Source organism: Leptosomus discolor, chromosome 17, assembly GCF_034619465.1.
Source record: "Leptosomus discolor isolate bLepDis1 chromosome 17, bLepDis1.hap2, whole genome shotgun sequence".
In the NCBI taxonomy this organism is placed as follows: Eukaryota; Metazoa; Chordata; class Aves; order Leptosomiformes; family Leptosomidae; genus Leptosomus; species Leptosomus discolor.
This window is the reverse complement of record NC_141407.1, coordinates 6,961,523-6,982,745: the sequence shown is the minus strand read 5'-3', so window position 1 is coordinate 6,982,745 and position 21,223 is coordinate 6,961,523. Positions and strand designations below refer to the sequence as shown.

The following is a 21,223-nucleotide window of genomic DNA, read 5'->3' as shown; positions in this document are numbered from 1 at the left end:
GCTAGAAGCTTTAACCACTAAGGAGGCAGTTTTTAATGCAAGACCGTCTCTGCCAGGAATTCAACCGTCAGCACAAATGCCGGATAGCACACAACTGCAGAGATCTGCCCTGTTTCTAAGTGGTCCTCATTTTCTCAGTGCCATGCATTTTTCTCTCTGATATCTCCTTTGCACACATCTGCCATCCCTCCTCCTTCGGCAGCAGAAGCCAACTCGGCTTCCTTTTGCTTCTCTCTCCCTGGGTGTCTTTCATTAGGCTCTCAAAACGGCTGCATCTCTTTGCTGGTTAACTCTCTACTTGCTGCAGAGCGTGGCCAGGGAGGCGGCAGGGGGAGAGGGGAAGGATAGTACAAAGCAAGAGACCCCACGCTCCTGTGAGAGGCACGGCAGTGCTTTCGTAAGCCACCCCCGGCCTCTTGGAGGAGACCGGCAACGAGATGGGAGCCCAGCAAGAGTCAAAATAAAGGGTCTGTGCAGCCCACAACAGCGCTGCTTGCACCCGCACACGTGTGTTTGAGTGTGCATGGTGTCCTTGCTGAACCACCTAAGGTCGCTTTTAAATGGAAAGGTCAGCAAGCAAATCGATCAACCGATCCCCAGGAGCTGCCGAGATCTCCCGAGCAGACAGGATGGACCACGACGCTTTGGCAGCTGCAAACCCTCAGTACCAGCCAAGGTCACAGGGACTGGGTAAATCTCTACTGACCAGTTCCTCCCTCCTGGGACCTCCACTCCTCTCAGATCTTTTGCTCTTGGTCCCTTTTCTGACCAGGGTGCCTGGCTGAGGCCAGGTTTACCCTCACCACCGCTCCCCTGCATCACCTCCTGCTCCAAGAAGGATGCACTCAGGTTGTGGACCTGCCAGGCAGAGCCACCCACAACCAAATCATCCCAGCTCCACAGCAAGGCTACCCTTGGAGTTCTGGATCTCTGCCGACGCCGGTGCTTATCCCTCATCCCTCCCCTGGGCCTGTGTCAAGCTCACCCTCTGGTACTCCAGCAAGAACTTCTGCAACTCCAGCAGCGACACCCTGAAGTGCTCAGACCTTTCTCCACCCCTGAAAAGCAGAGAGAAGCTTCAGTCACTCATGCAAGCACATCACGACCAACTGTTACTGGCATCATGTGAGATGCCATCTGCAACCACCACGGCGCGTGCAAGCAAGATGTGCCCCGAGCAAGCGGTGCTGCAAGAGCAGAGAGAGCCGAGGAGGGCATGACAGCAACCACACAGCAGCTGAGATTATATGTCCACATCTCAGAGGCAGGGACTGCTCCAGGAGCAGTCCAGGATTCACACTGCCAAGGGTACAGCAACATGAAACTCTGGTGGAGGGCAGCAAAAAATATCAGGATTGATTTACACAATAAATAAACAGAGGGTCTGGCTTGTATGGGAGTGAAAAGAACTAAATAGGTGCAGGGCAGTCAAGGGGTGATTGTAGACAGGACAGACCTACAGGTATCCAGAGGACAGGGACTCAAGGAGGCAGGGCAAGCAATGAAGGAGGGAATCGTTTGTAGCTGATTATCTCAAAAGACTTGTCCGTGAACGTACCGAGACGCAATGGACAGCCAAGGGCCATGCTGGGGACTAACACCAAAAAACCCAGAAACGGACTGGGCAGTGCTGGCTGCCCTGGGCAGAGGGATGAACCAGATGGTCTGCTAAGGTCCCTGCCAACTCTCTTTTCAATGGTTATAGGAAAAAAAAGAGAGGAAACCATGGAGAATGGCCTGGACAAATTAACAACTCTTTAGCTTCCCTGTCTAAATTCCAGCTTTTTTCATGGCCGAGGTGTGCACAGGGCAGGGAGGGTACCACAGGCACTACCTGCACAGTCCCTGGCTTTGTGGCCAACCAGCACGAACCACAAGGATAATCTCTGGGAGATGGCTCAAGGTCTGATCATTTCACATAAATCAGCTGACTGTTTTTGGGAGGAGGCTGACCTGAACTGGATCTCAGTGGGATGTCTGGGAGGAAGAGAGCCCTTACTGACCCAAGCTGAAGTGTCTACAACAAAGATGCTTATTCAGAGTGCAAAAACGCAAGCAGTGCGATGGCAAGCAAGAGCTGTGCAGCATGCCTCATCCCCGACACACTGCTGCAGACACCAAAGAACACTGAGGAGCAAAAGAAAACAGCCCCTTCCCCAGCAAATACAGAGAATTATCCACCTTTCTAGGAATGGGACATCCATCTGCAAAAGAAGAAGCACAAGCATTAGGTTTGCACTCAGTCTCACCAACGGATGTGAAAGCACAAATTGATCAAGGAGGCAATGGGGATCGCACACCAGCGCTGTGCAGCTCTGCTTTCTTACAGCCATTGCTCACACACCGCCTCCCCCGACCCCAGCAGCCCAAGCAGCCCCGTGCTCCCCGTCATCCCTGGCCCAGAGGCAGACGAGCTGTTAGCTGGGGGCAGCAGGGTTAAAAAGGCCATTAAGAGGGAATGCCCAGTAGCAAATACGGTCTCTCTCTCCCCTTCCCGGCCCTGGAGAATTCAGCTCTTACCATTTTCTGGGCGCTGAACATGAGGCTGCGGTAGAGCTGTGCAAACTGCCCGTACGTGATATCCCCATTCCTCTGCTCCACGTCCTGTGGCAAAAAAAATCCCCGGAGGTTTTACAGGGGCCACAGGCAACTCTGCATGGCCTAAGGAGTATCTCCTCCCACCAGGATTCCCAGGGGAAAAAGGAGGAGGAAAAGGCCCAAACCTGGCCAGACATTGCCTCCTACCTCTGCGCATCTCTGCTGGGGCCAGCAGGACCCTGTAGTGCCCAAGACACAGGCACATCCTAAACGAAATGCCGTGATTTCCCCAAGCTTACCCACCCACGTAAAGGCATCACAGTGCTGATACAAGCCTTACTGCTTACTTGAATAGTTACAAAAGGATCATTTTATTTTTTTCTTTGCAGAGAGTATCTGAAGTGTCTGGAAATTGCACAGACCCGAAGCGCGTGCTCTCCTCTGGATACACTGCTCTCTGGCCTCGGAGTTCCGTGCTGGTGGAAACGGCTGGACATCAGGAGATGTCCCTTCACTCCTGGCTCTGCAGCGAGGCTGGCAGAGCCAGCTGCCCGTCCCCTGGTGGCAGTGGGATGCAGGACTCGGCAGCTGGCCTCGCTGCCTGTCCTCCTGCACTCTACCCCACCAGCACAAAGCCCACGACCCAGAGCCAGGAGCAATGTGGGGAGCAGGGAAGGCAGGGTGGGGCAAAAAGAGGGTGCTGGCCACAAACGGGCCAGGGTGCGGCACCCAGTGGGAGCTGGCACCTCTTCAGTCGCCTCCGTGGGTGGGGGCCCTCCCAGGAGAGGCTGGGAGGCTCTGCAATACGCAAACACACTGTGGGAGTTTTGCTCAGAGGCAGGCAAAAGGCTGCCGAGGGTCCTCAGCGATAACGAGGAGAGCGGAGGGGTCACACACTCACCGTGAGTCTCTCCCGCAGGAACCTCATGTTAGGGACCCGGTAGTTGACCTGAGACAGCATGTTCTTGAGATCCTTGGCAGAAATCCTGGCTCAGCAGGGGAAAGAGGGAAAACACGTTCAGCAGCTCTGGGATGGAGGGGTCTCACCCTGGGACCGGGACACCACATGCACAGAGCGGCTGTGCCCAAAGGGGCATCAGCCGTGACCACAAGGACCGATGTGCAACCCCAGAAGGATGCCGGGGCTGGGACCAAAGGCAGAACAGAAGAACGTTTTCCACCTCAACGAACTCTGCGTGTACCCTGCACATGAGGAGCAGAGAGAGGTGCTGGCATCCCAACGGGAACTGCAAACCCTGCTCCTGCAAGCTCCCAGCGCTGCAGGGCGAGTCCCAGCACCCTCAGTCCCCTCGAGCCGATGCCACAATGGGCACACAGCGCCTACTGCTTTACAGGAACAACTGGGGAGAGCACGTTTCAAGTATCTGTGCCCCAACATGAATGCTGGGTGACCAAATCCCTTCCAAAACCCACTCCCTGGCCTGCAGAAGGAGCTGGAGGAGGGGAGGCTTTGCGAGTGGTTTGGATCCAGCTAATTTTATCCTAAAGGGAGGAAAAAAGCTGTTTTCAGTGTCTAGCCACAGCGCTGCCACGTCGTGCCCAGTTGCACTCCCCCAGCCACTGCCACACACCCCACTGGCACGGGGCAGCCAGCGTGGCTGTCCTCCCCCGGAGCCCTCCACACCAAACGTGCCGGTTCCCAGATCAGGGAGGGCTCTGGTGCCAACCCCAAGCGGGATCCCGCACCCAGGCAGGCAGAGACAGGCAGCAAAGAGCCCTGGGCTGCCCCGGCCTGCTCTGGCATTGTTCCCCATGGGGTAACAGCCCTGCAGTGAGGAAAAATGTGTATGTCTCCCATCTGCAGGATTTAAGAAGCCAAGAGGTCTGCGTGCAATCATTTTCTGGCAGCTCCTGCCCTAAAAGCAAGTCCTCTGCACTCACAGATGCTGCTTTTGCCCCTAACTGAGCAACTGGGAGCTCAAGATGCTGTAGAGTGATCCCCCATCCCGCAAAGCATAGGACAGGTCTGACCCTGGGAATGCTCATGGCTTTGGGGTGCAAATATAAATATGCTGGGGAAGATGTCCTGTGCAGGGGTCATGCTGTCATCTGCAGCGATGCAGAGCGGCAGTGAGAACCACGTCTCTTTTACGCTCTCCCCTGGAAACAGGGTGATCTCAAACGACTCAGAAAGAAGGAGGGATGGAGGGAGCCCCAAGGAGAGGGAGAAACCGGCTGGTGTCAGGCGCTGCAGAGACGAGGCCTCCGCAGCTGGTGGGACACAGAGAGCCCTTGTTTCTGGGCTCAGAGCCGCGGGGGACCAGGACGCACACACGGCCAGAGCAGGACCTGGCCAGGCTCCCGTGCCGTGCCCAAGGCCAGCATCCCGCCGCCTGAGGACTGTGCAGGCAGGTCCTGCCTCTCGCTGGCAGGACAGGGAAAAAAAAAACCTGGCGAATGGCACCAGCCCCCGCTTCCCTCCCGGCTGTATGAGCTACAGAGCCGGCAACACGCTCTCAGCAAGAGCAGCAGCTTCGGTGTCTCCCCCCTGCACCTCCACCTCCGCCAGTAGGTGTTACCCCCGGGGCTCAGGGTGAGCGTTTTGGGGAGGGGAGCCTGCCCTTTCCCTTCTCCAATGCACCCAGCATCCATGGCCATGTGCAGGGTGCTGTGCAGCCCCCAAGGCGGGGGGGTCCCAGCTACAGGGTCTTGGGTGACAGGGAGATGGGGCGATGTGGGGCGGGGGGGGAGCGATGCAGCTCTCATGGGACCCCTGACGGGACACCCAGAGTCCCAAGGGCCACCCAGCAGCCACCTCCCCCTTGGTGTGAGGCTGAGGCTGCAAAAAAGCTCTTGGAAAAAGAGCGTGAGGGGCTGAGCAGCAGGACTGGCAGTAGGCATCGGGCTGGAGACCCGCTGGAGCCAGCGCCTGGCTCTGGTGACGCTGGGCTGTTTTGCAGGGAGGTGTTGGACCACAGCACGGCTTGTCGATGTGACAGCACCGGGAGAGGTGAGAGCAAATCCTGTAAAAGCTGTGACCAGCATTTCCCTCTCTGCTTTGGTAGGAGGATGGGGTATGGAAGGATTTTATTTACTGTGTGTTATTAATAATGTTGAAGTGTTGCAGACCTTGAATAAACAGCTTGGTACTATTTTGAGACTAGAAAGTAAAAAACCAAATAAATAAACTAATTCCTTCTATGGAATTTTTTTAAAGGTCTTATGACAAACAGGCCAAAGGACAGATTCAGCCCTCTCACAGGGGATGAAAACATCCCCCAGTGCTGTAACTCTGCTCCCAGCCACAGGCAGCTCTCCTAGCCAGAGGTGAAACAGTCTCCTCCACAGCAGTTAGGAAAAAAACCCCAGCATCCTGTTATCCTCCTCTTTCCACCTAACCTCCCCTGGAAAAACAAATACCCAAAGGCCCAGCAGCCAGTGAAAACAGCTAACATCTGCCGGCGTGCTGGAAGGTATGCACAGGCACCCAGCCGGGAGAAGACGGAAAGGAAAGGGCTCCGGCGCAGGGGGCTGGGGCGCGGGGTACACGAACGCCAGGAATGATTTCTTCAGCTGTCAAAAACCTGCCCGTTCTGGAAAGGACCAAGGATGGCTTGCAAAAGAGGTGTTTTTAAAAAAGAACACAACTCACTGTTCCCTTTTCAAACCCATTTCCAGGCTGAGAAGCAAAAGCGAAGAACCCGGCGACACCAAAGTTAATGCTGAAATGCCTCACGAGGGCAAAGATTTCATCCAAGGGATGTATATGCCCCGTAACTGCTGTCTGTGCAGAAAACACACTGATGCTTCTAAAATGGGGAGATGCAAAATCTTCCCATATTCCCCCTCTATTTCCATTTTGCTCCTTTTGCTGCCTGCGCTGGAGCAGCAGCTCTTCCGATTAAGCAGTTTGCCTTGAACACCCTTCCCTTGATTGACAGGGAAGGAATATACTGCATTTTGCTGGCTTAATTCTAAATGCTAATAGAAAGACGATGAAAAGAAAAGCAACAGGAGAGATGCAACAGGCTGGCTTTCAGCTCTGGTGAACACGCCTGGGGCAGATGAACCTATATATTCAATCTCTTTTGTCCTGTTGGGACGCCATTTCATCAGTTTTACTGTATAACCAGACAAGAAAAAGGACCAATTTTTTCCATTTCTCCTGCATTCATGCTCCAAACACCCCCCCGCCCCCAGCCATCCCTGCACCTGCCTCAGTGCTCTCCACTGCTGAACTAGGAAATATTACTCCCAGTCACCACTGAAAACCAGTACACCGTGTACAAAACCCAAGCCTGGATTTGAAAGGTGCATGGCATACGCAGAGCAGCTGCAAGAGATTAAAGGCGCCTCTCCTTTCCCTTCTGCCTCTGCAAGGTTTTATGCCTCCTCTGCAAAATCCCCGTGCACCCAACGGTGCTCTCGCCATGCCATGATATAAATCACTGCCAAGGTAAAAATGTCGAATCCAGCAGGACCTCCCCCGTGCACCACACTCCCACACCGCTCAGAGATGCGAACAGGTTGAATTTAACCCCCGGCTGCCTGACAGCAGGGCCATCGGCCTGTCCTGGCTGTCACAGGGCAGCACGCTGTGGCTGGGAGGGAAGGACACAGCAGTGGGGACCAAAGCGGGATGAGAGGACCCCCTCACTTCTCCTGAGGAGTAGAGCGGTGATTGTCACCTGCCGATCCACAGGACCGACCTGTCTGACCGCAGTCACCCACGGCAACCCAGCAGCACACCCCCGGGTTTGTGGGGTGAGATTTTTTGATGCTTTTTTAATTCAGTGAAAATCAGCCAGGGAAGTATTGGGACTTGAATTAAGGTTCCTTGGAAATAAAAATTAAAAACATAAAAAACCCAACAAAAAATCCAAAGCAAAGGCTGGGGTTTCAAGTCAAAGGTGAACTTTTCCAGCTCAAACCCTTCTATGAATGTGCACATCTGTGCAAGCGAGGCTTTTCTCAATGCTCACCTGTCTTCCCGGTTGCGATCCAGCGAGTAGAACTGCTTCCGGAGCCACCTAAACAGAAAGGCACAAACACGCACACACTTAGCCCCAGCTACTCAACAAGAAGCGCATTTGGTTTGCTCCTGTCTCTGGAAGATGCTCAATGCCATGCTGTCCACTCCCACAGCCCTCCTTCCCACCAGAGAACTTGGCTCTGCTCCCCTTCCAGAGGCAGCCTACCCTATTTTCATGCAGGCAACCTGCCCTGCTTTAAAACTATCTTTGCCTGAAAGTGAGTCCACAGATAAGACAAAAAAAAAAAAAAAAAATCAAAGCTATTCTCTTCTACGTGCCTCTACACTGAATTGCTACAGATAATACAGGCTGTGCACACATAAAAACACCTGTTTTGTGGTAAAGCTCCTTCTCCCTGCATGTGAGATCAAACTCTGGCCACAGGCGGTGTAGCACAGTGGGTCAACGGGATGAAGCCTCTTGAGTGCAGAGGCAGGAGCACCAGGTCAGCGCGGCTCAGAGAGGGAATGAGATGTTGTCACTGCGCTCACCTTTTTCTGTCAAAGAAGGACAGAAAAGGGAAAAAAAGAAAACAAGTGCAAGACAAAGATGAGTTCCTCACCTTTCAATCTGCAGGGGAGTGGCAGCTCTTAGAGTGTCTGCCACCAGCCAGTTCAGCCCCTTGATCCACATATTGACCTCGTCCTCTGAAGTGGCTGTGGAAATTGCAAAGGACAAATGGGAGGAAGGAATGTAGAAGCTGTTCACTCACCCAAACCTCTTGGGACTATCCCCAGCATCTTACATCCCCTATTCCTTCCTTCATCCCCTTTCTGGTAACAGCTCCCTCCTGTGCAGACGTACTGGCCGGCTCCCCTCCCATGGGACATCCATGGCTGGCTGGACCCCTTGTCCCTGCATGTCACGCTCTCTCCTCCCTTCAGTTCCCAAGAGCTGGGAGGTCATCTTTGTCCTCAAGCAGTCATGCTCCGGCTGGCCTGGGTGACAGGCCAGCACCTGCTTGGGAATGCGTGCCAGCTCCTCCACAACCTCCCTGCCAGCACATCCCTTCTGAGGGCAGAAGTGCTGTCTCTGTCCCTCTGCCTCACAGCACTAGCCAGAAGGGAGATTTGCCACGGATGCTAAGGAGTCAGCACGACTGCCTCCATCAGTGCTCGTCTACATGGGTTGAAACAAGGCACAAGACTGTGTACTGTTAACAGGAAAATATATTGTCCATCAGCTGAACTGCATCCAGTGATTATGAGCCTGTCCTCCATCTGAACAGGAGGAGACTCAGAAGCATAAACCTCCCCTCTTTCAATAGCAAAACATAAGGCTGGGTGCTCTGAGTCTAGCTTCAGTCAACAGACAAAGCGTTGAGGAAAGCTGAGACCAACACCTCAGAGGTACTGAGGCTTTGTGAGTTACCGTTTGCCACTGGCAGAGTTTTGTTGCTCAGAATTGCAAAGCAGAAGCAAATGAGACTTTACCACTTCATGCGTGGAGCCAGTTACCACAACGCAGCTGATGAACACCAACATGCCAAGCTGAGACAAAACACTTGATTTCAAGCACACATTTGAACTACGGGCTCCAGTTCACCCAACTTTGGGGTTTACCAGGCGAATTAACTGATTTCACTAGGGGTTGAATGTGTACCCTTCAGGGAACTGGTGGCACCTTCTTCCAAAGAAACCTCCTCGGTGTGGTGAAAAGAGCATCTGCCCAGGAGTATGTTCCAGCTCACTCGTGGAAGGCTGCACCAGCAGTTTGAGTCCTGTGGTGATGAGCTGCCTGCCTAACCCTGCCCTAGCACAGCCCAGGACCACGAGTGCTTTACCTTGCAAGCTGAGGGTCTTCAGCCGGAATTCTGTGCCATAGAGGACAACGAAGCAGTGAGACTGGTCTGGTCGGAAGCATGGATCCTCCTGGTATCGGTCAAAGTCACGTGAGTTTTTTCCTGGACGAATCTCTTTGATTTCACGAATATCCACTAAAAGAAAGGGAAAACAAAAGGGCAGTTCAGCAAATAGCTTGAGATTCCCATGAAGATGGAAGAGAAGGAAGGGCACAGATAAAGCGGTTTTAGTCATCTGAAGAGCTGGGTTACCACCCATTACATGATGGCAGACACAGGCATGCCTACGGCACTGGGGCACCAAGCTCTGAACAGCAAACTGTGTTTCCCTGGCTATGCTGGAAAGCAAGCATGGAATGTCTGCCCAGAGAGAGCGGCCAGACATCTGAGGTCAGTGGGCAGGTGCTGGGGATGGTGCCTTGCAGAGGCACTCACTGCGTTCAAGCAACAAGTGACCATCACCGCAGCCTCCCGGTCCTGTCCTGCCACCGCTGACGGCACGGGCTGCAGAGGCACCCACAGCTCTAGCACAGCATCGCCAGTCTGGTCCTCAGCAGAGCCACAGGTGCCCAGGTCCTTCCAGCGAAGTTGCTTGCTCTTCTCACCTTTGACAAGCCCTTCAGGAGCCCCAGCTCGCTCCCTGACCTTTCAAAGCAGCGCAGCGATCTTACCGCTTATCTTGCACATCTCTCTTGCCGCACGCACGTGGTTGTGCACCCACACAAGCCTGTAAGTACAGCCCCTTCTTACTGGTTCCCTAGGAAGCCTCCCCAGCCACCCCCCCATTTACCTCTGTGTCCCCCAGGAACGGCTGGACGTCTCACCCATGGCGATCCCCAGGCACGATGAGCAGAGGGCAGCGCTCTGCTACCGCAAGCTCCTTTGCCCTTTAGCTTCACACCTCACGCCTTCCTCTTCCTCCACCCAACATACATCTGCAAACTGCACTTTTTTTTTGTCTTCCAAGACAGTGACTTATTCTTTTTTTAAAGAAAGCTTTTCTGTAGAGGTGAACCCTCTGAGGGTGCAGCCTCCTGCCCAGCTGGATGAAATCCTGTTGGCAGCTACAGCATCTTATAAACACCATAGATTTAAGATCTGCGCCACTCCAAATTCAAGTTAGTTACTGAAACTTGAGTTGATTCTCGGTTTAAACAGCTTGATGGTGCCCCTGCTTCCCTGCTCCCCACTTTCACCCTAAATTATGTCTGCATTTTCTGGCATCTCCCTCCCTGCCCTGTTAGCATCCTCCTCCCAGGACGCCCAGGGCACACATGTCATCTTCACCAAAAAACCTCTGTCCTTCCCTAGCCAAAGAGCGATGAAATGTTTATCACCTCCAAATGGTGTTCAGAAAGCCACAGAAGAAAGTACAGTGCAAGGATCAACCAAGTCCAATCTCTGGAGATCTAGTTGTGGCGGATCCGCCACAGCTCTCGAGCAGATCTGACTGCAGCGACCCCCCCGTGCTTCCAGGCAGAATCCTCCTCCCCACCTCACTGCCAAACACCTTCCAGAGAGAAAGCATTAGAAAAAGCATGGAAACAGCCACATCTCCAGAAATCATTGGAATTACAAACACCACCAGTGAGGTCTGGTATCAACAACCTAAACATATGCGAGGTGCTGGTCAGAACTAGAGCTGAGGGAGGTGGGGTAACAGCTCAGGGCTCCCACCTCTCACAGTTTTGTACCGTACATGTAAAACGAGTCCCATGGACTTTATTTAGAAAAAAACCTTGGCTTCTTTTTGAACCTGTGGGAGTGGCAGCAGGGGTTATTGTTGGGGGTGAGCCCAGATTGCAGAGGAAAACTCAGAAAGTTGCATCTCTTGCCAGATGGGAGACAGCAGGGTCCCAGGTCATGCAGCTGGTAATTCAGGTGGACAGCATGTTGCCCTGGCCAGGGCTGGGGCTGGTGACTCCAGCGAGCTGTGCTTGTCTTTATTAGCCTCATGCATATCCATAACGTCAACAGGCTTCCTCCAGGGAATGGCTGGAGAGGGCAAGATGAACTGCAAGCAACCAGGCCATAGTCGTATGAAACCCCCAGACAGTGCCCACAGGATGACGGCCAGGGCAGGGCAGGCAGCACCACCATCACACCAGGCTTCTGGGACACGGGGACAGCACCGTTCTGAGGCCATTCCTTAGGTTATAGGGCTGGCGTCACTCCTCAGCAGCTGTCCCTGGGGGGCCAACCCAAAGGTGATGAAGTGTAAGGCAGCAGCGTGACCGTAAGGGAGCGGCAAGAGCTGACCCAGGCAGGTCCTGGCAGCAAACGGCAGGGCAAATCCAGGCACGGGGTGGCAGACCGGCTTGGCCACACATGTGGGTGGTGAATCCGATGGTGCAGCTACAACATCGTGTTGGCAGCTTCAGCTGTGGCTTGTGGAGAAGAGGAGCAGATAACTCCAACCAGCTACCTCAGAGCTGTGCTCCTCTGCAAAGAGTAGCTGTGAGCATGCGGAGCATTAAACGCCAAGAGAGGAGAAGGAGCTGAAGAGATGCTGGTAAAGAAGCACCTCACAGCCTCCCTCCCTGGAGGAAATTCTGGGAAAGGACTCTCATTGCCATAAAACAAAGAGAAAACAACAGCAACAAGGAAAACAAAAAAAAACCCCACAAACCAAAAAAAAACCCCAAACCCAAGAATCTTTGCTTCCTGGAAAAATAGTCTCTTAAATGCTCAGGGGAATCAAATAACAACATTTCTGAGTCACGTTTCCAAAGCAGATGATGCTTCTGAGCAATGTGGGACGGAGATTACTGCAAACCTGGCGTGTAATTTATCCCAATTAAACTCCACTTACTGCACTCACTGTGGATCGACTCGCCTTTCACTTCAATTTACTGCAGTTTAAAACTAGACAGAAATGTGACCTGCTCATCACCCGAAGCAGCAGCAGCAGCCAACAGCACTGAACTGCATCGGGAGAGGCGATGCTCGCTCCAAAAGAACACCACAGCAAGCCAGACACAGGGCTTGACTTTGGGGAGCCTCGTAAACCCTACATGAGGAACGTGGGATCCTCTCTTGGCAGGACACACCATGCAGCACCGTGGGCGTGCATCCGGAGATGATGGCAGCCCGCTCATTGCCTGACACAGGACGTATCCAGATCGACCACTGCAATAACCCTCCAAAGCTCATCAACTCAGGACAAGAGCACAGAAAGATCCAGTTCCTTGGGGCTGCATAGGGAGTAAAGACAAGCTCCCTAAAATAAGCAAGGGTGTGACTTTTTAGGCATCACCTACCCTTTGGAAATGTGCTGGCTGGAATTTCAAATGCTAGCGTGCCCTGCCGTAACCTGCCCATGTGCTCACATCCTTAGTGACACAGCATGTTATTTTAGCCCTTAAAAACCGCATCACAGTTAAGGTCTGTGCATCCAGGACACACACAGCAGGGCTGAAGGCTAATCCTGTCTTTGAAGGATGCAGGGCTTGACCAACACAGTGGGAAAGAACTAGCAGCTGGGTTTTCATGGTAGTTTACCAGGCAACAGCTACTGAAGGAAGGTGCCAAAATATTAATGGCCTTCCTTTGCATCACGCTGCAAGTGTCTCATCTCTGCTTTGGGATGCCGCAGCGTGCTAACTATGCCCTGCCCTCACCTCTTGCTGCACTGAGCACCTCCGGGTTAGTAAGCAGTAAAACAGAGCTATTGTTACAAACTGCATACCTAAAATCCACGCATTGGAGCGAGCCCTGCAGCAAGCGAGGCACTCATCAAAGACAGAAGCACGCAGGGAATTCCTAGGGCGAAGGGCAGCCTCTGCAAGGACCACGCACCCAGAGGGAGCGGGGTAAAAACCTCCAGCCCACGCATGCTTGCAGCTGCTTGCTCATCTCTCTCATCCTCCCAAACATGCCTGCGTGTGCCGGGGAGAAGGCAGTTTAGGGTTTGCTTTGTGCAGCCCTCTTCTTGCCGCAGAGCAGCCTTTCGAACCCCGCTGTCTCTACTGCCTCAAATACCTTCCCGGCCCCCTCGCAGCATGGAAGGAAATGACTCTTGGCAGGAAGCACAGCAGCACAAATGCCACCCTCCCAACCAAGCAAGCACCCAAACGCTTCTTCCCGGCACCAGCCCCTGCCTCCCTCCCACCCCAGGTCCTCCCTCCAGCACCCCTCTGCCAGCACAGGACCGGGAGCCACTGTGCATGGAGGAAGGGGAGATGAAGACATCTTGCTATACACCAGGTCTCGCTGGGGTTTTCTCTCGCTGATTTTGCTCGTGTTGGCTCTGTGAGCTGCTGCAGCTCCTGGGGGTAACCCCAGCTCTGTACAGCGCCCGCCGGGGCCCGCCGCCGCAGGAGCGCACAGCCGAGTGGTGCAAAACCTGCGCCGGGTGGGTTCTGCAGCCTGGGCTGAGCACTGCTCAACCTCAGCTTTGCTTCTGGCAGAAAGGCTGCAGGCAAGCTTGCGACCAGCTGGCAGGCCTGCAGGCAATGAAGGCAGATCCTACAAGCCCCATCTCCCCTTGCCCTCCCATGGCTTGCACTAACTCCCCGTTCCCTCACCCGGGTGCCACTCTCCCCATCCTCCCGCCTGTCCCCACCACCGCCACAGCCAGGCACATTGTGCCAGACAATAAACCAAACTCCAAATTGTAACTATTTCCACCGCAGCGTGCACAAGCCCCAAGTCGAACGCAGCCATCTCCGCATGCCCCCAGCAGCCCTCCTCCGGTAAACAGGAAGCCCAGTGCCCACGGCAGCCTCCCTGCCCTCCCAGGCTGGGGCCACCTTTGCCTTTTAATCCCCCCCCCCAGCCTGGTTGCTCCAGCAAGTGCCCTTGGCTGCTGATCTCCTCCAGCTGGATCTGCTCACCAGCACCTGTGTTTACTCGGGCAGAGCCCTGCAGCTTTGCAAACCTGCAGGGAGGGTTGTGGGGGAGCCCAGACCCCCCCAGGGCAGGCAGGGGAACCTGGCAGCCAGCCTTGAGCAGGGAGGGGAAATTAAAAAGGAGAGGGCAGATGAGCAGAGGCGAGCTGGAAGCACAGCAGAGGTTCTCCACATGTTCAGTGAACGGAGAACTGCAGGGCGCACGCTGGGAAGGACATCTAACATCTAACGCTCCAGCACCCTCAGCGCCAGCAAGCTCCCCAGGTGAGTGGTGGGGAGACTGCAGCCCACGTGTCCCACCATGGGTCTGCACCTTGGGTCTTTGCTGGGAAAGACCTATGAGGGATGTGGCCAAAGAATAGGGATGAGCGTCTGGTGGGGCCCCAGCACCGCGGGTCACATGCGTGCCGGGGCGGAGGAAGAAGTGGCAGTAATCCAGGATGAACCCTTCCAAGGTAAGAACTCTGCCACCAAGGTGAGCCACCTCTCCTCCCCAGGCTGCCCTGTCCCAGAGCATGCTGTGGAAGGCAGCGGTCACCGCAGACGGTAGAAACTGGTCGTCACCCCGTGAGGACAGCAGCAAGAGGAGGAAGAACTTGGTACCACAGCGATGCCAGAGGTAGAGGGAAGCTCTCTGCTGGAATATAACCCCCCCTGCAGTCTGGCAGGGCGGAGGTGTCTCAGAGCAGGGCCCAGCAGCAAGCAGGGACAGATGAGCAGTGGACGAGACGGGAGGCCTGAAGCACGCTGGCCGTCCTCCAGCCCTCCCAGGCGGGCGTGCGGGACGCAGCCAGGAGAGGCTCTGGGAAAGCAGCGGCAAAGCTCATCCAGCCTGGAGATGCTCTAAGCTCCTCACATGGTTCCATGCTGCACACTGAGCTGTGCCACGGCTGTGCAAACAGGTTGTGCCCTTCAACCCCTCCAAAACTTCTCCCCAGCCTACCACCAGAAAGGGCCAGCCCTCCAGCACTTAAAAAAAAAAAAAAAAAAAAAAAAGGGACACAGTCACATTTTTGGGCAAAGAGCCTTCCTTTCAGCAGGAGAGGGCTGCATCAGGAAGAAAATGCTGACCCCAGATCCAGCCCCCGCACCATTTAAGAAAAAATCAAAAACCAAATTACCCTCGGGTTACATGGAAACCAGATCCACCCTTAAAGTCATTTAAAACCAACACTTCGTCCAAGCCTTGTTTAACTGCTGATGGATAGGGTGTTGTAACGTGTAAGGCTAAGGACACCCTGGAATAGGCTCCGAGGCTTGCAAAATCTCCACCTCCAGAGGATTTCTGGAAAGATGTAAAACTGATTAAATTAAAGAAAAAAAAGAGCTGACAAAAAGAGGGTTGAGGGTTTAGCCCAGATTACCTTCTAGGATGGATTTACCAGGGACGACCTCCAAGAAAACACCCACCCCCTCAACAAGCATCGCTCGGTGCAGTGTGTCTCCCTGGGGACAAACGGTACAGTGACAGCCACATGGTCACTCCCAGCCCAGCTTGACCTCAGCTGGCTGACATGGACTGATCCTGCCCCGGGGCAGCAGAAAATCATCCAGGCTACTCACTCTGTCAAAGAAAAATAATTTAAAAAAAAAAAAAAAAAATCTTCCTGCTGTTTAACATGGTGTATCCCCCTGAACACAACCCTGTGGTCATCCCTAGGCATCCCATCACTGGAAGGCGCACTGGGTGGTCAGGCCCTCAGGGAAAGGCTGCCAAGGGAGAAAGAGGAAAAAATAAAAACATGACTCATATGTGCATGCAGGTAAAAATAAGATAAATCTACTATGCAACAGCATGGAGAATAAAGTAGTGCCATCTCCCTCTTAACATTTCAGTGGAAGCCCCCTGAACTTCAGGCCAGCACTAGATATTAGGAGCTGCAGGAGTCTGGAGAAGGATTGCAGCCCACCTTCTCGTGCCAGTGTTCACCAGCTGGTTTATCACCCCCTGAGCAAACCTGTCCAGCCAGGGGCTGCTCTACACCCCCTCAATGCTTCATATTTGCTGACTGCAACCCAACACCACTCAGGAAAAAAAAAAAAGAAAAAGCAAAAAACCCACCCAACCAAAATTCCCCCACGATTTCAGGGGAATGGTCTGAGTGTGCGCTAAGTGCTTTGCTGGACAGGGGCCAGAGCCATCAGCACCTTGCAGTCTGAAGCCCTGTCGCTTGCCCTTCACTGTTTATCGAGCCCCTTCCACCTGCAAAGCTCTGGGCAAGCCCCACTTTTGTCCCTGCGTGGACCCATCTCCGGGTCCACAGGGGATGCTGGAGGAATCAGGCTGACCGTAACTGTCTGAGCCTGAATTTGGCTGGACTGCAAAAATAAAGGTGTCTCTTACGAATCGCATGTTGCACCCATAATGAATGCAAAAAGTGGGGTCCTGCCCTTCATATCCCCTCCACAAGAGGCAAAGCAGTAACCCCGAGCGATTAGAAACGTGTTTCAGAGGGAAGAGCTGCCTGTGTCTCATTAGTATAGGTTTTCAGAGTGATGGTAGCTCAACCTCTCAACCCCACAAGCTTCCCTTAATCGACAAGCCTAAAGCAGACAGTGTAATGGTGAATTAAGCATCTCTGCACAGAGATGAGGTTACTGCATCCTCCTCCTGGCTGTACTCACTGCCGCGCCTGCCATCAGCGTTGCTGTGCATCAGCTATCAGGTTTCCAGAGGACAATCCCATGCCATTAACAGATAGCTTATCCAGACAACAAGAAACCAGCTGAGGCCTCTAATTTGACCTTACTACTTTTTCAGAGGGCAGGAGGCATGGCTGAGGCATCTGTGGAGGCCAACACAAACACCAAACCAGCAGCGCACTGTGCCCCAGTGAATCCCTCATCCTCTGAGATCTAAAACCGGCCATGCTGCGCTTTTAGCAAGGCATCAAAACCCCTGTAAAAAAGCTCTCTCACCCCCACTACTGTCCCAGGGAGAGACACAGCCACCCTGGGACTCAGGGGCCCATCGGGTCCCACTGCTCTTGTTGCTGCAACGTGCCAGTACTTCTCCTGGGGAAGATGCAGGTAAATCTATTTTCCCCTCCCAGACTAGGCCCAGTTGTGTCTCAGGTTGCTCCAGCAAGTTGTTTCATCTCACCTGCTACCTGCATCAGCAAACAGCAATTTTTGCTTCGAGCCACCGTGTTTTGCTATGAAGTGACTGTTGCATTAGCTCTGCCCCAGAAGGGTGACATCCATGCAGAGACCACTTTGGGACCAAAGATACTGCGGAGAAAAAAAAAAAGCTCAATGGGCTGGAGATGGGATAACAGGGAGCTCCCAGTTAGCCAGGACAACTGCAAGACTCAGATCCTGGCTCACCTCTCAACGGTCTCCGTCAATCAGCGTGGAGCGGGAGGATTTGGCAGAGAGCTTGAACGCTGCCCCGGGAGCTGGCACCTCTGCCCAGGCGCCGGCATCGCGCACCGGGCAGCCCACGCGGGGCACGCAGGGACACGCCGACTGCTCTGCGGGCACCGGAGCTTCCTGCCTGCGCCTCCGGCTGCTGCTGCCTCCGCTGCGCCCCTGGGCCACGTGTCCTGTGGCTTCTGAGCTCCAGTTCCTCCCTCCCCTGCCCCCTGCCTCCCCCCAAAATCCTTATCAACTGCAGAGGAAACTAGAGGAGATGCGCAGGGCGATTAGGAGATGCTACGCAGCTGCATTGCTCTGCAGGTCGGAGGAGAGGATGCAAGGAACCGCCCTTCCCTCCTCCATCCCACACACCCATGTTACAGGCTGGAGCAGGGAGGCAAAGGTCCTGCCCAGGCATCACCCTGCTCCTGCAGGGCACCGTGGACCTCTCCCCAGGCTGACTCAAACCTTGCTGCTTCTCCAGCTTTAGCCTCACGCAGGTGGCCTTCAAGAGCTCACGAACATCCTCCCAATGCTAGACACAGAGGTAGCTGTGGGCTGGCAGCTGCCTATCCTGTATCATCAGCACATCTCTCTCACTCTCAGCTGCCAGAAAATACAAGTTAAAAACCCAAAGCTGACCCCCCCCCCCAAGTGAGTGAAGGAGGATGCTGCTATCTCACAGCCTCTGCCCACAGCCCAGCACAGACAGGGGACGTAAAGGCTGGCAGTTTACACTCTGCTGCTCTCAACCTCCCAGGGACAACTTCATGCTCAGACCCATCTGGCCTGAGCCACCTCCCTGCCAGCGCTGCCACCGTGTCCATTGCCACCACGTGGCCTCAGCACAGCTGAGAAGGTGGCATTAGATCCATCTCTACCTCTGACGAGCTGCACGACTTTGGGCAAAGCACCCCAGCTCCTTCCCCAGCCTCCGCTGCACAGCCCCCTCAGCTGCACCCCTGCAGCCGGGGAGAGCGTGTCACTGGTGGAGCGCATCAGCCCAGAGCACCTGCTACAAATGCCACGCCAGCATGTCCATCCAAAGCCAGACAAGAAACCACAACAGCAAATACAGGAAAGGAGCAGAGGTGGGACACTGATCCTGAGACATGGTCACTTGTTGCAGTCACAGCCCAAGCCCCTGAAGAAGGACCAGGAAGCTCCCCAGTCCCAAAATCCTTCCACGTCTCATGAGCAGCCCTGGCTCCAGGCACCTGCAGCCAACACTTCTCCAACAGGGAGAGAGAGGACGAGAGGCTTGGGAGAAACAGGGCAGGATGTGCTGCGGGACACCTCCTACCCAATGGCAGTTAATTAGCAGGGTTATTACAGGGAACACCTCCACACCCCGCAGAGGGACCCGCTCTTCGCTCTCCCGGCTGCTCTCTCCCCTCAGGCTGTTTTGCTGCTGGCACGGCCTTTGGCAGGGGTGTTTGCAGGGCACACAGGGGAGCTTGCTGGATGCAAAAAGCAAGCCTTGGCCCAGTCCCACAGCCAGGCTTTTCTCCCCAAGCAGATGAACCTCTTGTACGGGATGCTACGTCCCTACTGGCTCTCCTGGTCTCCCCCAAGCTTTCTCCCATGTCAGTGGAAACAGAGCATCCCAGACAAGCTGGTCATCAGGGCTCCCTTCACAGTCCAAGGAGCTACGGGCACTTCAGTCCAACCCTACACAAGCATATAAAGTAGGTGCGAAGACACTTCTTAGGAGACACATCTCTTCCACGACTACTGGAGAGAGCCCATCTGGCCCATAGCTCATCTCTGGGGTGGCCAGCAGGATCACTGTGGGAAGAGTGAAGAACAGGGCGAGCCCATTTGATATCTTCCCCAGATACCCTCCCACCATCCAACACTTCGCAATTTGGGTCTCTCTTAGAGGTTATCTTATCTGCCTACAGCAGGGTGCCGGCATCCAACTTCAGGACAGCTGCTGTGAGTAGGGGCAAACCCCAAGCAGCATGAATAGTCTGCGAAGCACGAAAGCAAAGTTGCAGCTCATGGTGCAGAATTCACTCAGTGAAGCACTGGGTCTGGGAAGTACGAACATCCCCCTTGCTGGACACCAGTGATGCCGGGGGATGGAACGACATGCCACCCTGTCCCTACAGCATAGCCCTGTGAAGGCAGCAGTGGGGAGCTCACAGAGACAGGCAGCTAGATAGCAAACACCACGCGAGAGCCCCAGCAGTCCCCCTTCGGCAGGCCCTCTTGTCCTCCATGGAAATTTAATCTGCGTGAAGTTCTGGGGGTTTGTACCAGGTTTTCTGGATTCTACCGAATCCTAAGCTGTGCATCCAGGGCTGCTGATTGTATCTAGTCCCACGTGCAAGCCCTGCACCCAAGGGAGCCCTGGACTTGCTGGCTTCACCACACAGGACATGGGAGCACATTTCCACCCCAAACACATGCAGAGCTACTCCACCTAGGGTAAAACCCTGGTTTTTGCTTGTGTAGATGCTGCTCTGAAAAAGTCAGAGTCCCTTCCTCAGATGAAATAAGGCTGGTGGCAGCCAGCAGAGCTACCCTTCAGCCATCAGCCTGGTCTGAGAGACACAAGCTTCCACTGACTCAAGTGGAAAGGGGAAGCCCGGCACTGGTGCTTCTGGACAGACAGTGTGTCTAGGGATGGCTCCACAAGCCACCCTCAAGGTGACCTTTTTCCTGCGTGGCATTGAGGGCTCCATCCCCCTCAGCCCTGCCCGGGCAGGAAATGTAGTGACCTTACAGGAGCACAATGAAATGGAGGGAGGATGGGGGAAGCTGCAGATGGGCGAGCACAGCTCCTCCAGCCTGCCTCTTGCCCTCCCTCCAGGCAGACACACAGCCGTAAGGAGATCTGAGAAGTACCACAGAAGGCAGGGGTGGATCAGTGGGGCACCTGACACAGCACAGAAGGGGGTGAGATGCTCAGGAAAGCTGCTCCACGCGCAGATGTCTCCCACCAAAGGGCCCAACAGAGAGCAATTCTGTGCAATGTCTCTGCATCCCTCTCCTCAAGCTTACAGGGTTGCTGATGTCCCCAGACTCTCAGCCACCTGGAAGACTCCTACCCACTGCCAGCACTGCCTGGGAGGGGAAGGGGATGGGACCAAGCAGACTGGCAAAAATTAAGCAGGACAGAAGGGCAGACATGGCAGTCCAGCGGTTCCTGAGCGCACAAGACAAAGGCACAGCTCACAGCATGACAGCCGGCAGGGCCGAGGAGGAAGCTCTGGCAGAGGTGGATGTGGGGACTTGGGTGTCCCACAGCTGCAAGCTCTCCTTGGAGCTCTTTGGGGATTTTTGCACTCAACATAGATGCCTTCTTGAGTCTTTCATGCTCAGGGAGTCATGCCCCACCACAAAGCAAACGGAGACAAGGGTGACCACACACTGTCCCCAGGACAGGGCACAAAGACAAGGAGTGAAAACGGAAGGACAGAAAAGATTTGTCACACTGGCAGCAAATGCCAGCGATGTTCAGATGCCATGACTCAGTTTTCATCCATCCCATCAGACGATGCAATCAAGTTTCCGTGATGGCAATTTAACAGCAAAGATACCTGCTGGCTGGGAGATTCAATGGGCAGCAGGGAGATGGCTTGTTCCTGTCCCCACCCCACAGCTCTTCAGTGTCAGGGTAAAGTTAGGAAGAGAATAGGATAAAGATCCCACCTGCTGCTGAGCGATCTGAGGTT

General features: G+C 54.3%; 1 protein-coding gene across 2 annotated transcripts in view; it reads right to left on the bottom strand.

Moving 5' to 3' along the window:
* Nucleotides 1–21,223, bottom strand: part of PLCG1 (phospholipase C gamma 1) — a 46,822-nt gene that overhangs the window by 15,393 nt on the left and 10,206 nt on the right. For both annotated transcript variants that reach the window (XM_086474985.1, XM_086474984.1), the window contains exons 2-8: nt 9,316–9,468; nt 8,095–8,188; nt 7,482–7,529; nt 3,440–3,524; nt 2,521–2,604; nt 2,182–2,204; nt 986–1,058 (exon numbers count right to left, since the gene is read on the bottom strand). In XM_086474985.1, coding sequence (XP_086331111.1) covers nt 986–1,058; nt 2,182–2,204; nt 2,521–2,604; nt 3,440–3,524; nt 7,482–7,529; nt 8,095–8,188; nt 9,316–9,468 — 560 coding nt within the window. The remainder of the gene's footprint in view (nt 1–985; nt 1,059–2,181; nt 2,205–2,520; nt 2,605–3,439; nt 3,525–7,481; nt 7,530–8,094; nt 8,189–9,315; nt 9,469–21,223) is intronic.